We start from the raw sequence: 17,937 nt of genomic DNA, 5'->3' as shown, positions 1-17,937 counted from the left end.
GAACGCTATACATCTTGAGGCGATGTGAACAGTGGCTGTCGTCGTTGTTAAGAGTGATTTTTCTATAACTTTAGAAGAATTACACATGAAAGTGTAACATTAACTTGCAGATTATACATACTTCAAATAACTTTCGACTTTAGTCTTTCCTCAGTGGTCCCAAAATGAGTTTAGGCTTAGATTAGAAGCAGATGTTCTTCCTTAGTACGTAAACAATCATACAAGGATATTTTTCAAGGATATTTAATGCTATAAGGGTATAAGTTACCTGATTATAATTCCTAATCAATCCACTCTATGTTCTGTTTTTAAGCTTCATGAAGTGCTAAACTTTCCCGCATAATCACATCGTATTTTAATTTTAAATTATATCTAGGTTCACATTTGTTTTACGGATATTGACGCTAATTTTACGGTTTGTCCAGGAAGATGTACGGTAGATCGGAGAAGGCCGGAAGGGCCTTGCTACGAGTTGGGCAAGCCGTCACTAGAACAGTAGAACGGCTTGTGACTGTAGGAGAATGTATAGCCGAAGACAATCCTGAGATTAAAGTGGACATGTACGAAGCTTGTCGAGATGCAAGGACCGCAGGTATTTATTCATGCGCCACGCGATATTGTGCTAGGATCCAATGTTCGATGTTCGAAACGTCTGTTCTGAACAATTTCCTTACGTGACGGTTTAAAATTTCTAATATTCTATTATAAAATGTACGATAGTAATAAAAGTTCTTAACAAATACACACTGTCTTTATCTTCTCACAATTGTTGTTGTGTATAATAACATTAATGTGTCTGGTTTTATTAGCATTGTTGATCGAGCAATTCTGCGAAAGTCAACGAGTAGAGATTTCCCGCCATGGAGTTGACAGATCCCGGACGGCGAGGGCAACCCGTGGTCTATTGGCATCGATAACAAAAATTTTAATATTGGCAGATACCGTAGTCGTCCAACAGTTACTCAGTAGTAAAGAGCGGGTAAGTCAGTAATACCTTAAGTGTATAACTACATATCTTTGACATCCATCTAAACTGTCAGAGTATATAATAATTCAAGTAATATATATCTTAAACAGCCAATTAAACTGCTACAGTATATAATACCTCAAGTAATATACATCTTAGACTTCTATCTATATCGTTACAGTATATAATACTTCAAGTAATGAGATCTTAAACATTCAGCCAAACCGTTAGAGCATACAAAACCCCAAGTTACACAGATCTAAAGCATCCAGCTAAACCACTACTGTATACAATACCTCAAGTAACGTAGATCTTAGACAACTAGTTAAATCGCTAGAGTATACAGTACTTCAAATAACTAGATCTAAAATATTCAGCTAAACTGCTAGAATATACAATACCCGAAGAAATATATCTTATACATCCATCTAAACCATCAGATAACGTGTATAATACCTTAAGTAACACAGATAATAAACATCTAACTAAACCGCTAGAGTATATAGTACATCATGTAATATACTAGACATTACAGAATATATTACCTTAAGTAATGTAGTTCCAAAACATCTATCAAGACCAATAGAGTACATAATACTTCAAATAGTAAAAATAGCCCATATTAAGTTCAGGACCCTGTATGGTCAGGTGGTTAGAGTGCTCGATTCATAGTCTGAGGGTTGTGGGTTCGAATTCCCGTCACATCAAACATGATCGCCCTTTCAGCCGTGGAGGCGTTATAATGTTACGGTCAATCCCACCATTTATCGGTAAAAGAGTGGCCTAAGAGTTGGAGGTAGGTGGTGATGACCAGCTACTTTTCCTCTAGTATTACATTGCTAAATTAGGGACAGCTAGCGTAAATAGCCCTTGTGTAGCTTTGGGCGGAATTCAAAAAATAAACAAACAATTAACTTCAGGATACATACCAAGTTAGATGTTAAAATGCAGTATTGTCCAAAATGTTTACATATTTTGTAAAAATATAATATTATTATTATTAAAATGAAATATAAATAAACTTAGCACTTTCAAACTAAGAAATAAATATTTTATTAGACACCAGCAGAAAGATATGTAATTCAACATTTCACCTATCACAAAAAAATCTTACTAAAACATATGTAATGACAAAATATAACATCAAATTATTATAAATAATGTCTGTAATTTTCTATAAGTTCATATTAAACATTCAGTACTTGGCTGGTCCTCCTCATGCTCTAATAACGTACACAAGGCGACGTGGTATGTTGTTGATGAAGTTATTGATATAATTTACTATGATTTTATTCCAACTTGTCACTAGAAGACGCTGCAACGCAGCTACAGTACCTGGTTTAGGATCGTAGTTAGCAATTGTTTGGCTCAGTTCTGCCAAACAATTTTCGATGGGATTACATTCTGGAAACTTAGCTGGCCATGAATATATTGTAACGTCCTCTTAGTCGAGATAATCCTGTACAGTACACGCATTGTGGGCAGTGGTATTGTCAATCTGGAACACAAAGATATTGTCAAACCTTTACTAAGCATATGATAGAAATATCGTATCCATGTAATGCCTGTAGAAGGCGCTACTGACGTTCCGCTAGAGGATATAAAGAACAGCTTTTCCACCATGCTCAATAGCTGTCCAAACATCTACTGCACCACCTCATGTATGCTCCCTCTGGGAAAGAAAGTCAATATTTCCTCATCTGTTCTACAGGCAAATGATGAACACGAATCATACCATCATTTCAACAATCCAGAAACAGAACTCTTCTGAAAAGATGACATTGTCGTCAGTGTCCTAACTGTAAGTTGTAATGCTGTCTTGCTCAAATAACACGGTGATGGCGGTGAATTCTCATTAATATCGGTTTATAGATAGCTCTTCTCGCAAAATAACCTTGTTTGGTCAGTCTCCTGTTCTTCTGGATCTTGAAATAAATATGTTCACGCTATTCCTGTCGTAAAGTGCTGCAAAACTTCTTCCAATCTTGATGTATTAACCTAATCAAAAGATGATCGTCTCGGATAGTAGTTTTCTACAATCAAACTTTCCTGGAACAGTGTTTTCGGTAGTGAGATGTCGTTTCAGGATTCTGGATACAGCAAACTGGGAGAATCCTACTGTTCTGGCAATGTCCGTTTACTTTGCTTCATACCTTTTTTTGACAGTCAAACAGTGTGACGCCCTATAGCTAATGGCACGTGAAGAGGTATGACCAAAAGTACACCCTTTTACAAAAACCAATTGTGTATGTGTGTTTTGATTAACAAATGTTCAAAACATCTCATATAGACCAGAATGGTAACTTATGCATATTTGTCCAATCATACGTTAACTTCTTTGTTACTACTCGGGGGTTTATTCAGTATCAACTCCATGCATGTAGACAATAAGATCAAATAAAAAAGGTACGTAAACGTTTTAGCCAAAATTGTTTGGAGCAATTTGAATGTTACAGTACATACCGATTTAAATGCTACAATACATACCACACTGAATGTTACAATAGATACTGTTGCATGCTGGAATACATTACGCGTTATACCTTACAGTACATACTAGGCTAAATGCTGAAATACATAGTCATACCATATCAGATGCTACAATACGAACCATGTTAGATTTTACTATAACCTGTCGATGCTACAAAACACAACATGGTAGACGTTATAATAAACTTTGATTTTCTGTTAAAATGATAGAGTTAGATATTACAGAAGCTACCAGTTAGATGACACAATAAATACATGTTGGATGCCAGGTACTACATTATATTCTGGAACAAATACATTGTTTTGATTTAACAATAAACATGGCTTATCTCAGTTTCGAAATGTCGAAAAATCATACTTGAAATATTCTACAACAAAAGTATATACATATTATTTGACTGAACGTAAATATCTCAAAACCTTTATGCGATTGTGAAAAATATAATAAAACTTAAAGTGAAATGTTAAACTATGAAATTAGATTACGTCATTTTCAATTATTCAGAATTCGTTCTGAATGATAACTGGAAACAAAGCTTTTATTCATGGTTGGAAATTTGATATTATGAATAAATTAAGAATATTTTCTATAGTTTGAACAATTATTGTCACATCAACTAATATATTTTAATTCTGGTGAGCCGTTTAGTAATACTGACACTCAGAGCAGTGGTACAACTTCGACTTTAACGACTTACTAAGTGGTAGAATAAGTTCTGTATTAAGATCGAATATACATATTATCATGTGTTGTTGTTATTTTAATAATAAACGTCCCTGTATTATTTACGTTTTTTTGTGTAATGAAGGTATCCACGAGCCTAAACAACATAAGTAACTTCACAGAATTTGTGAAAATCTTCGGTATTATAGGAACAGAAATGGTGGAACTAGCGTACACGACTGGAGATACAGTTCACGTGAGTACTAATCAAATTATGTCGGGTCATTCTTTTACTGTAGCTCGCAAATTTAGATTAACACTTATAGAACAAGAATATACTCTAGTGGAACAACTTATGATCGTGGTGGGACAGATCTTCAATATGCTTTAAAAACTGAACAGTTAGTGTTATCTAATGACGGAACAAGGTGATAATCTCAGGAGGTGTCGCGCCACTGGACGCTAGACACATGTTGATACCGGCTGTCTCGCAGAAGGTGAGTTCCTTTATTATGTTTTATTGATTTCCCGTATTTTATTTTTATAGCGATATCCTATTGTACTGTTTTACTTTAGTACCATTTTGTCTGAATGTCAATGAAGGCATTTCTATGATTGCTACTGGTACAACCTTTATCTTACCATTGTAGACGAGGTCGACATCCTTCCACCACAGTTGGGGTAGATTTTATGAAGAGTATCTTGTACCAGTTTTACAATTGCACATAATGCAGGTTTTAATCTTATCATTTAGTTGTTTTATTATCCACTCTGGAATGTATTCAGTATTGTCTGTTAGTGATTTGTAAATATTATATTCTTTTCACCAATCCAGGATGCTTTGTGGTTTCCATTTCCATCTTTGTGCTGATTTAAGAAAGTCTTAATGCTCCACTAACTTTTTTTGTAAAGTGTTGTTGCTCTGCAAGATAATATATGCTAAAGTAGCTCTCTAACTATCTTTCGTGTAAGAACCTTTTGTGGCTTTGATGACAGGTGACTGTCCACCACGTTCTATAAACGGATTTTAAAATCATGTTTCTACTTAATTTCCACAAATCTCAGTGGTATAAGATGTATATTCTAGATGAAAGATGCCTGAGGTTTGTTGTCGACCAGTTATATCAAAGATAGCTTTATAGCATGGCCACTTGTTGAGAGAAAGATAAAAGAAACCTCTTTCTTGGCAGTTGTTTGCTGGATGATTGTGGAGTTATAATGTCCTAATTATAAATGGTAGTGGCTCGTTGATGGTGTCTTTAAACTGCAAGGTGTAAGTGAAGAATTCTGCCCTGAACATTGTTGGTATTCTATGGTATTGAAGCTTATGAGATGTAACATTGTTGGTATTCTATGGTATTGAAGCTTGTAAGATGTAACATTGTTGGTATTCTATGGTATTGAAGCTTGTGAGATGTAACATTGTTGGTATTCTATGGTATTGAAGCTTGTGAGATGTAAAATTGTTGGTATTCTATGGTATTGAAGCTTGTGAGATGTAATAGGGTTTTGGTGGAATGATTGACCAGTTTAAAACATTCCTCTACATCAGCCACAGTATCCACTTAATAGTTATGCTATAAGTGGTTCAGTCTGATAGATAAGCTTTCTCTGGAATATATTCTAGCCTACACTGTTAATTGAATAACAGGAGTAACTATGAAAGTTATGACTTACATATACACGAAACTTTAAGTCATATTGCTGCTCGAACCTAAAAACCTTCATTTCCAAACCAGAACCTGACAATCACTTTGACAATGTTGACTTTTCTCTGTATGCAAGCATGATAGATAAACAAGTCGAATCCTTCACGCAGGGTCACCTTGAATACAAGTATGGGCATGTTTTATTTCTAACTCTTTAACTAAACTAGCTACCACACTAATAATTTACTGATAATATAATATCGTATTCTTATATTACCTTGAATGTATCTCTTAATGGTACATACTCGCTATGATTTACTAATTTAACAAAATTAAAAGTCAATTTCGACAAATTACTAGTTTGTCGTTTGAAAATATCCGATTTACATCATGTTCTACTGAATTCAGACATTAATACTTATTACAACTAAATTAACGTTACACCAATGTTACGGTTTAGAGATTTGGCATATTGCCAGAGTTTGGTCCACTGGAATGTGATCGTCTCTCTCTCTCATTATCAATTATTAGCTAATCGTTAGAAGAAATTACACAGTGGCAGAAGTTACAAAAACCACATGCTTTACTTTGGCTTCAAGTGAGTCTTGATTAGAAAGACAGATAATCATGGTTGAGTTAACACTATTTACTGTTGACATAAGAACTAGAAATATTCCTTCTTACCACTCGTCATTCTCAACAATACACAATATTCCAATAAAACTAAGAGGAAGAAACAACCACACTTTGTTAAGTCTTAATATAAGCAACAGGAACAGCTAGAGAAAAACAAACAAAATGTATTCAGTGCTAATACAACTAACAGGAACAGGTGGGAAGAAACAACCAAAAGTTATTCAGTACTAATAAAACTTAACAAGAAATAGTTAGGGAGAAACGACCACATCTTATTCAGAGCATGTAAAACTAACAAAAATGGTTGGGGAGACACAACCATACTTTATTCAGTATTAAAAAACTAACAACTAATAGTTAAGAAGAAATAACCACACTTTATTCAGTATAAATAACAAATTTAAGAACAATTCGGGAGAAACAGACTTGATTCAGTGTAAGTGCAATTTTTAATATATGTGTTTGATTCTTTGATTTTCGGATGTAACTGTTGTCGCAGCGACGAATAAAAAGTTAAAATTTGTGTTTGTGTGGAAACTTTCAGTGTGATCTTAATGTATTGTTGTTTTTTTCAGAACCACAGAGATGATCGACGTCGAGCTCAGATGAAGGTAGCAAACCAAGTTTTACAACGTTCATCAATTATGTTTCTCACATCTTCAAAGGTAAATTGACAGTGTGTTCTGTTTATGTTCCTTTTCTCAAATTTTACGTTAGTTTTATATTTGTTATCAAGTACATAAAATCTTTTCTTCAGTTACTTCTGCCTTCGATCGCATACTTTATGAAGGCAATAAAGAGCTTTAACTAGTTATAGTGCATTATTTATAGTCCAATGAACCATACTGAGCACTGTAGCTCTGACGTTGACTTAACAGTTGTTCTGTAGTCTAATCTAATATTCTACTACAGTATTCTCTAGACTAATGTCATAAACTACAACAGTGTTTTGTAGATGATCATAACATTCTATAACGGTTAATCTTTGACTAATGTAAGAAACTACAACAACAATATCAAAATAACGTATCATTTTGCCACGATTATGGTATAACTATAAATCGTATTGAAACGGTTGTTCTTTAGATCATTCTACAGCTTCTATTTTGAATCTCTGAATTCTCTCTCTCTTCTTTCGAAATAGGACTATAAAGTACAAATGTTGGTTTCAAAATATACTTAAACAAGAGTTTCATTTCATAGTCTAAAAAATATATGAATAACATGTTTTACAAATTTCTGTCTGTCTCTTCACCCTACTGATAAATTTCGATAGTTTGAACTAAGTATTTCTTATTAAACTTTTATCATTTTATTACCAGGTGTCGAAAAAGGTGTATTAGAAAAATCGTTATTCAATTATACATTTACTAGTTAATATGTACGAAACAGTTTAAAAACTATAACTGAAAATAGTAGTCGACATCAAGGTACAATGAGTGATGCTAGTTTGCCCAGTCAGGTTTATTGTTATAGAATTCGGAGTAAACGTGTTTACAATTTTTCCAAAAACTGGTTATCATTTTCTTTAATTGAAGGCTTGTCTACGTCACCCTGACTGTGAAACAGTTCGTGAAAATAGAGACTCGGTCTTCCTACAGATGAGAAGGGCTATGGATCTCATTCACTGTATAATTAAAGATGGCGTTATTCCAGACTTGATAGCCCCTAAGAGAGATAACACTGCTCCAAAGAGGAACGGGACTGTTAGCAAACAAAACAAACGTTTTCGTTCTTCAGTCTGGAAACTAGAAGAATTGGAACAATATTTTACAGTCCACAATGCTTTGAACAGATTCGAGGTAAGACCCACACCAAACTAACACGAGATACACGTTTGATGTTTCACTTCTAGTTTTCGTTACAATAATCTACTTTTACCTACTGCCAGTATGTCTTTGTTTATTTTCCAACTACAGTTTTGTTTTTCTCAAACCTGAATGTTAAGATATTTATTAACTGTTGTTTTTCATTGCTATCGACGGTTCACTGGCAGGACCTGTTGGATGAAATCAAGACAATCACAGCCGTATCAGCGTACAGAGGCCAGTTGTTAAGTGCCTTAGAAACTATTATGGAACGGACTCAAGATTTCACAGACTCGGCTTATACTTCCCACGAACACAGGAAAAATATTTTACTAAATTGCGAGCGTGTTAAAATAGACCTTAACCAAATATTGAAGATAGGAGTTGAACTGGTGAGTCTTAACGGTGATATTAATATAAATATTTGTCTATATTTAATTCAGGAAACATCTATTTTCGGTGTCAACGATAAGGTGATTAGACGTAAAGGTTTACTTCTAAATTTAACATTTAGATGAACAACATAAACTGTAAAACCTAATGTTAACCTAATATGAGCTGACTACAGCAATAAAACTGTGAAACTTTTAAGTTAATCTAATATTAGCTGACTACAGTAATAAAACTCTAAATATTACGTTAACTGAATATCAGCTTACTATTGTAATAAAGTTGTTTTATCACAGACGCGCTTTTAAGCGTGTTGCTTTCGAAAATAAATCAGATGAATTTGAATGGATATTGTGCTTAAACAAATTGGATTATTTTATGAGTTTGGCTTAATCTGACCACGGTAACCATCGTGTTTGTTTTCAAATCCTAGATCTTTATATTTTGTGTAACTCGAAACTGGCTCTCTATATAACAGCCAAATATCTGTCTGTCTATCTGTTATGCTCCATATATCCAGAACTCTTAGTCTTAAAATATATATTTATCAAAATTATTAATTTCAAGAGTATATTACAAAAAATTAGTAACTTTTAGTTGTTCTTGAAAATTCATATTGAAATCAATATCGTTATACAGTATTTGTATGTGCTGATAAAGGCCTGGCATGGCCTAGCGCGTTAAGGCGTGCGCTTCGTAATCTGAGGGTCGCGGGTTCGCGCCAAACATGCTCGCCCTCCCAGCCGTGGGGGCGTTATAATGTGACGGTCAATCCCACTATTCGTTGGTAAAAGAGTAGCCCAAGAGTTGGCGGTGGGTGGTGATGACTAGCTGCCTTTGCACTGCTAAATTAGGGACGGCTAGCACAGATAGCCCTCGAGTTGCTTTGTGCGAAATTCCAAAACAAAACAAAATGTGCTGATAAACACTCAAGAATAGGATGTTTCTTTTTGAGGGAATTTCACACAAAACAAATGTTTTTCCGTCTGCTGACTGAAATGAATATTTTGAATATAGGTTTGTTTGTTTTTGAGTTTCGCGCAAAACTATACAAGGACTATGTGCGCTAGTCGTTCCTAATTTAGTAGTACAAAACTAGAGGGAAGCTAGTCATCATCAAGATAGGAGAATGAACTCTAAAAATGACTAAAGAGAGGAACCTGTTTATATAGACAAAATATTTTGTAGTAGCATGTCGAATGAATTGATTTGAAATGAATTAAACATTTTCTCTTTGACATCTTTGATAGAAATAACAGCTATAAAATAACCTCCCAGTTTAGTAGCGGTCGTTTCTTGTGCTTTGTAAAATTAGAAGGAATGGTAGCATTCACCGGAAAGAAATCCTGCCGCGATTTAAATAACATGATCGCTCTTTTGTGCCATATGCATTTATTTAATTGCTACCCAAACATTTTTACCAATGGTGCATTGTACGCAGTCTGTTTTGCTTTAAAATAAATGCAATGCGATTTTCCTTATTGAAATAACACGTGGAATGACAAAATACGGTTATAAATAGCGTATATACAATATGATCCTCGGGATTTGGTTGACTGCACATTTTATATTTATTTATCACTATTTTAGGAAAATTACTGTTGCATTATTACTTTATTATAAGTTACAGTTTAAAAACAGGTACGACATTTCGGTTACTGGTGCGATAATTACCAAGTTCTGAACGGTAAAGAAGCTTTCATTATTTAAATTAGCATTCAACAATCTAACAATGTATTTAAATTTTAGAATCGCTAGTAATTACTTATACATATAAATATCAATCTACATGCATTCACACATTATCGATTTATAGCTGAACAATCAAAAAGTGGACAAATACGAAAATATGGAAAAGTTGTATGAAATATTTGCATAACATTAGGAATTTGTGGGCAAATAATGATAAGACACATGCAGATATGTGACTGGTGTTTTGTTAATTGTGGAATATTTTGATTTTATCAATAACGCTTTAATGTTTCTGCTGTTGACTGGTGTTTTGTTAATTGTGGAATATTTTGATTTTATCAATAACGCTTTAATGTTTCTACTGTTAACGTCAAGTTCGTGTTTTAGCACTTTGATTCAGGTAATCTTTGTTTCTGTTCATATGTTCATGGACTTGGGAAGGTTAGCTGATGTTCAGTGTGCTGTCTCATCTAAGTAAAAGACAGGGCAAAATTTTGTAAATTTGTCCTGGTGGAGTGGAACTGTTATAGAAATTTCTTAACGTGTTTACTTTTTATTCCAGGGGTGAAAATAAACCTAGTCGTCAAGTTAAGGTAATATTTATGTGCTTGTCTATTTCAACTTTCTGACAGAAGTATGTTAATATTTTCTATATCTGGGATGGTGCAAGTGGTTAGGTTTCTCTATTTTGTGGGCTTTTTTCTAGTTTGATCGGTTATTAAACGTGTCTTGTTTGTGAGCATATAAACAAAAGTGTATAAGTGTGTGTTTTCTTATAGATAAGGCACATCTGGCTATCCACTGAGCCCACCGAGGGAAATCGAACCCCTCATTTTAGTATTGTAAATCCGTAGACTTACCGCTGTACTAGCGGGGAGCAAGTGTATAAGTAACCACTTTCAATTCTAGAATTTAAATACATTGATAGATTGTTGAATGTTGATTTAAATATGAAACGTTCTTTAGGGTTAAAACTTGTTTACCTGAGAATCATCGCACCTGTTATTAAAACGTTGTACCTGTTCCAAAAGTAATTTTACTTATTGTAAAAACTGTAAATTGTAATAAAATAATACTAATAATCAGTTAGTATATTCAAAATGAAACTATAGCATAGAATTGTTTGAACAAGCATCTACTAGTACGAACGTAAATGGAAAAGCAAAGCAATATGTACTGGTTTATATAGGTCTGTGAGAACGTTTTTATATTCGAGCTTATTTTCAGGACCAAGCCGTATCTCTTTCTCCTACTGAAGACTTAGAAGTATCCATTCACCAGCTCCTTACGTCATGCCAGGACTTGAAAAAGCAAGTGAGGAAAAATAACAGTTATAAATTTAACATTTGCTTAAATCTGATATTACTTATAGCATTCACTATACGACTGTATTATTAGTAAACATTTTGTTGTTGTCTTCTATAAAAAACAGATTAAAACACTTATATGATACAGAATACTGATATATCAGTTAAAAGTGTAAACATTTTCTAATAACAAACGAGTCTAATAACAATGTATCAGTATAATTGTAGAACAATGCATCAGTATGGTTTTGGTTTGTTTTGAATTTCACGCAAAGGTAAACAAGAGCTACCTGCGCTAGCCGTCCCTAATTTTGTAGTAAGACTAGAGGGAAGGCAGCTAGTCGTCACCACCCACCATCTTGAGATACTCTTTTACCAACGAATAGTGGAATTGACCGTCACATTATAACGCTCCCACGGCTGAAAGGGCGAGCATGTCTGGCGCGACAGGGATTCGAACCCGCGAATTACGAGTCGAGTGCCTTAACCACCTGGCCAAGTATGAGTGTATAACAATGTGAAGTATGAGTATATAACAATGTAGAAGTATGAGTATATAACAATGTAGAAGTATGAGTATATAACAATGTAGAAGTATGAGTATATAACAATGTAGAAGTATGAGTATATAACAATGTAGAAGTATGAGTATATAACAATGTAAAAGTGTGAGTATATAACAATGTAAAAGTATGAGTATATAACAATGTAGAAGTATGAATGTATATAACAATGTAAAAGTATGAGTATATAACAATGTAGAAGTATGAATGTATATAACAATGTAAAAGTATGAGTATATAACAATGTAGAAGTATGAATGTATATAACAATGTAAAAGTATGAGTATATAACAATGTAGAAGTATGAGTATATAACAATGTAAAAGTATGAGTATATAACAATGTAGAAGTATGAGTATATAACAATGTAAAAGTGTGAGTATATAACAATGTAAAAGTATGAGTATATAACAATGTAAAATGACTGTCGAACAATCTAGAATAACGATATAGTATTAATATAAATATGCAATCCATTCAAGTTTTATATTGATAATATAAAGATGTAATACATGCATGTTTTATAGTGATAATATAGGTATGTAATTCATGCAAGTTTTATAGTGATAATATAGGTATGTAATTCATGCAAGTTTTATAGTGATAATATAAAGATGTAATTCATGCAAGTTTTATATTGATAATATAGGTATGTAATCCATGCATGTTTTATAGTGATAATATAGGTATGTAATTCATGCAAGTTTTATGGTGATAATATAAAGATGTAATTCATGCAAGTTTTATATTGATAATATAGGTGTGTAATCCATGCATGTTTTATAGTGATAATATAGGTATGTAATTCATGCAAGTTTTATAGTGATAATATAAAGATGTAATTCATGCAAGTTTTATACTGATAATATAAAGATGTAATTCATGCAAGTTTTATAGTGATAATATAAAGATGTAATTCATGCAAGTTTTATGGTGATAATATAAAGATGTAATTCATGCAAGTTTTATATTGATAATATAGGTATGTAATCCATGCATGTTTTATAGTGATAATATAGGTATGTAATTCATGCATGTTTTATAGTGATAATATAAAGATGTAATTCATGCAAGTTTTATATTGATAATATAGGTGTGTAATCCATGCATGTTTTATAGTGATAATATAGGTATGTAATTCATGCAAGTTTTATAGTGATAATATAAAGATGTAATTCATGCAAGTTTTATACTGATAATATAAAGATGTAATTCATGCAAGTTTTATAGTGATAATATAAAGATGTAATTCATGCAAGTTTTATGGTGATAATATAAAGATGTAATTCATGCAAGTTTTATATTGATAATATAGGTATGTAATCCATGCATGTTTTATAGTGATAATATAGGTATGTAATTCATGCATGTTTTATAGTGATAATATAGGTATGTAATCCACAGGTGGGTAGCAGACGAAAAAGTTGGGGTTATAGAAATTTTTGAATTGTTATATCAGAAGTGTTACCAATCTTTCTAGCGTATTATTACTATATATGCGCATAATATATCGTAACCAATACTTCGAATGGTCGTTTTTTTTGCGACTCGTGAATTATTTAGAAACCTTGTCGATCGCTACTATTAAGTACTACCGTAGTTAAAACATTTGTCCTCTATTTAAGAGTAAATAAAGATAACTGCCGATATTTTATAATTTCTTTCGTACCAGAGTAGATTAGTTTAACTATTGTTAAGTTAAAGTTATTTTAAAGACACAGTTTTCTCCTTCTCCTAAGCTCCAAGAGACAACGCTTGACCACTTGGACGAGATGTTTAAGGTCACAAAGGAGGCAGAGCTTACACATCGCCTTAAAAATGCAGCTATTTCTGGTGACCGACTGAGACTGGAGTGTTACGCAGAAAAATTTAGCGAGCATGTTGACCGTTTACACGATGTATGTACACAAGTTTATGTAAAACTATATAGTTAGAATAGAGGCAGCAAAAGCGTGGTTGTTATGAATGAATAATTTATTTTTCTCTGCTTGACTTTTGAAAATTGATTTTATTCACTATAATATTTTTCCACTCAATTAAACCTCTGTAGGACATTTATGGCTAACATTGAATGTATAAACAACCAATTGGTTATCAGTTGCTTGTGTATCCTAAGGTTGCAACAGTTATTTTGTTCTAACATAAATATGTACTCCACTAACGTTTTACAATGATAATATAAATATTTAATCCATGCAGGTTTCGTACTGATAATATACATATGTAATCCATGCAAGATTTATGGTGATAATATGCATATGTAATCCATGCAGGATTTATGGTGATAAAATAAATATGTAATCCACGCAGGTTTTATGGTGATAATTTAAGTATTTAATCCATACATGTTTTATAGTGATAATAAAGATATGTAATGCTTGCAGTTTTTAACACAGAATTTTTCTTCAACGATTGTTTGTTTTGGAATTTCGCACAAAGCTACTCGAGGGCTATCTGTGCTAGCCGTCCCTAATTTAGCAGTGTAAGACTAGAGGGTAGGCAGCTAGTCATTACCACCCACCGCCAACCCTTGGGCTGCTCTTTTACCAACGAATAGTGGAATTGACCGTAACATTATAACGCCCCCACGTCTGGGAGGGCGAGCATTTTGGCGCGACGGGGATGCGAACCCGCGACCCTCAGATTACGAGTCGCACGCCTTAATACGCTTGGTCATGCCGGGCCTTCTTCAACGAGAGCCGAAGTATAGTTTTTGGGTAGGAAACAAACAGTTCCGGTGTTACACATTTTCAGAAAGTCAGTAACCTGCTGTGATCAAACATACAATCCATAGGATGGTAATTTATCTTAGGTGGGAATTATGAGCAGTCAAACAGATGCAGTGTTTCAGAACAGTTGCAGCATTTTGCCAGCAACGAACACACAGAGACACTAATCTATTTGAGGTTCGAAACCTTGTTCTCGACCTACTGATGTAGCGGAAGGATGTTATTACCATCACTGTTGTGCCTATGAGCATAAAACCTAATTCTGAGTGCCGCAACATATATGAGCTTGATATCTCAGCAACAAGTACACGGTTTGTAACGTGGCCGTCATAATTCGTTCAATGTTTCTCCGGTTTTGAAACTGTAAGTTGTGATACATCTTGTGTAAGTTTCACCAAACACCGGATAAATCCCACATCCTTTCTGTCTGATCCTTACCGCCTGATTTGAAAGAAAGACTCTGTGTTACACTAACTAGATGTTAAACCAAAAAGAGTTATTCAAACTGCTATCAAAACGACCTTGCATCAAAGAACATCGAATTATTTACACTTCTCTGAAAAGAATCTGTTTGCAAACCCGTGTGAATTGTTTAAACTGATCTGAAAAGAATTTGGTGACAAACTGGATTGAGCTGTTTCGATTGCTTTGAAAAGGATCTGCTGAAAAATTGGAATGAATTGTTTACACTGCTACGAAAAGGACTTGGTTTCAAAGAAAATCGAAGTCGTCAGAGTTACATCAAACGAACCTGGTGTCAAACCGGATCCATTTATGTAGACTTTAATCGAAAGGACCTGGTGACAACCCAGACCGAACTCTTCAGACTTTAATACAAAAAAAAAACTTTAAATCAAATCTGACCGACTTATGTCGACGTATGTTGTGACTGAGTTTGTTTTAACATTCTAAAACAAGTTATTTTTGGTAATATTCTTTTGTTCAACTGAAACAGCTATTTCCTTTGAGCAGGTGTGTAAGCTGCTACACCACGTGGCTAGTAGTGAATTTTTACAAGTGTCTTCCAAACACGTGGAATATTCCCTTAAGGTCTACGGAGTTCAGGTGAGTAATGCCACTATCTGACTTTTCTTACTTACTTGTAAAGTTCTTGCTTTAAGATCTACAAGGTTCGCGTTAGTTATAACACAACCTAACTCTTCTTAGTTATAACACAACCTAACTCTTCTTAGTTATTTACAAAGCTCTTAAGATTTGTATGAATTAGACGAGATACAGCCCAAACAACTGTTTGTTGTTAGCGATAGAGTTCTTTTTCGAAGATCTACGTAGTTCAGGTTAGCTGACTTTTCTAATTAGTTAGTGCTTGTTTTAAGGTCTGTTAAGGTCAAGTGAACCTGATTTTTTTGTTTTTATTTGGCATTAAGCTCAAAGCTGCACAGTGACCTATCTACCTAACTTTTTGTCACTACTTATAAAGTTATTGTTCAAAGACCTACGGTGTTCTTGTGAACTACAATCCAACCTGATTAGTAAAAGTAGTTAACACTGTACTTCCTGTAACACAAGTTACTTGTTATATTCATTCGTTTGAAAGTTTTCCATTATTTTCCTACCACCTATTAATTTCAGAAAATTTCAGTTAAAATAAATTTTAATTTTCAATGTTTATCTAAATAATTCCAGTGGTTTATAGTATTGTATAATTGAATTTGTTGTTAAATTTGTGACTTACAGACAACTTCAGTCATTTAATAACTGTGATCCATTGCATTGTGCATTCAGTTATGCAATTATCCAGTAACGTATCTACATTATTTGATTGTGTAGTGTAAGCGAATATACATTGAAATATTTCAACGATTAATCAATAAAAATAGTGATGAATGAAAAAAATGCAGTCAACCCTATAACTTGAATAATAGGATGTGCATCTAGTGAGCCGTTTACAACAATATTTTACCATTCTATGTGTTATTTCAATAAATAATCTCGCATTGCATTTGTTTTTAAGCAAAGGAAACAGGTTACAATGCACTGTTAGCAATATTTTATTATGACTGTTAGGAAATTTGTTTAACCAAAAATATTCATTTAAATCTGTTGTCATTTTATAAAAGTCAGTTAAGAAAGAAAATAAGTTCTGATTATTCCAAGTATGTTATTCATAATGATGTCGATTCTTTCTTTCAACTTTATTCTAAACTTGTTCGTCCTTGTTCACAACGTTACATTATTGTGTCCTTTAATATGAACAATAACAGATAGTATTAGGTACATTCAATTGTATATAACTGCGTATTTGATTTTTGTACTTGTTTTGTATTAATATATGTGATTATGAGGCTTCTTCAAGAGGTTTGTAAATAAATAAAAAATATGTTAGCAAAAAAAGTTTGGGTTTTAATGTAATGAATGGAAACAGCACAATGTAGTTTAGCAATACACTACATTATTACAACAGGATTAATCTACACATCATTGGTATAACATTAGTATAAATTATTACCTTAAGAATATTTAATCTATATCCACATATCATCTTAATAATTTTAAAGTACACTGTAACTACAGGTTTAATCTACACATACTTATTATATTCATAATTTTAGAGTATTCTGTTACTACAGGTTTAATATACACATGCATATCATATTTAAAATTTTAGAGTACATTGTCACTACAAGTTTAATATACACATACTTATCATATTTATAATTTTAGAGTACATTGTCACTACAAGTTTAATATACACATGCATATCATATTTATAATTTTAGAGTACTCTGTCACTAGAGGTTTAATCTACACATACTTATTATATTCATAATTTTAGAGTATTCTGTCACTAGAGGTTTAATCTACACATACTTATTATATTCATAATTTTAGAGTGCACTGTTACTACAGGTTTAATATACACATACATATCATATTTATAATTTTAGAGTACATTGTCACTACAGGTTTAATATACACATACATATCATATTTATAATCTACATATACGTATCACTAAATAGCCGTAGCGACTTTCTCCACCAGATGCCACTGTTCTTTGTCATTTTACTAAGCACTAGG

The 17,937-nt window shown here is 33.1% G+C and overlaps 1 protein-coding gene across 5 annotated transcripts in view; it reads left to right on the top strand.

Moving 5' to 3' along the window:
• The window catches only part of LOC143235380 (alpha-catulin-like), a 59,083-nt gene that overhangs the window by 19,487 nt on the left and 21,659 nt on the right, over positions 1-17,937 (top strand). For 2 of the 5 annotated variants that reach the window (XM_076473486.1, XM_076473484.1), the window contains 9 exons: positions 426-592; positions 810-979; positions 4,267-4,377; positions 6,982-7,071; positions 7,945-8,208; positions 8,403-8,606; positions 11,524-11,610; positions 13,906-14,064; positions 15,868-15,960. In XM_076473486.1, coding sequence (XP_076329601.1) covers positions 430-592; positions 810-979; positions 4,267-4,377; positions 6,982-7,071; positions 7,945-8,208; positions 8,403-8,606; positions 11,524-11,610; positions 13,906-14,064; positions 15,868-15,960 — 1,341 coding nt within the window. In that variant the 5' untranslated portion in view covers positions 426-429. The remainder of the gene's footprint in view (positions 1-425; positions 593-809; positions 980-4,266; positions 4,378-6,981; positions 7,072-7,944; positions 8,209-8,402; positions 8,607-11,523; positions 11,611-13,905; positions 14,065-15,867; positions 15,961-17,937) is intronic. The other 3 variants (XM_076473485.1, XM_076473487.1, XM_076473488.1) reach the window with 3 other exon arrangements.

This window comes from Tachypleus tridentatus, chromosome 12 (genome assembly GCF_004210375.1).
Source record: "Tachypleus tridentatus isolate NWPU-2018 chromosome 12, ASM421037v1, whole genome shotgun sequence".
Taxonomy (NCBI): Eukaryota; Metazoa; Arthropoda; class Merostomata; order Xiphosura; family Limulidae; genus Tachypleus; species Tachypleus tridentatus.
This window is presented reverse-complemented; position numbering and strand designations above follow the sequence as displayed.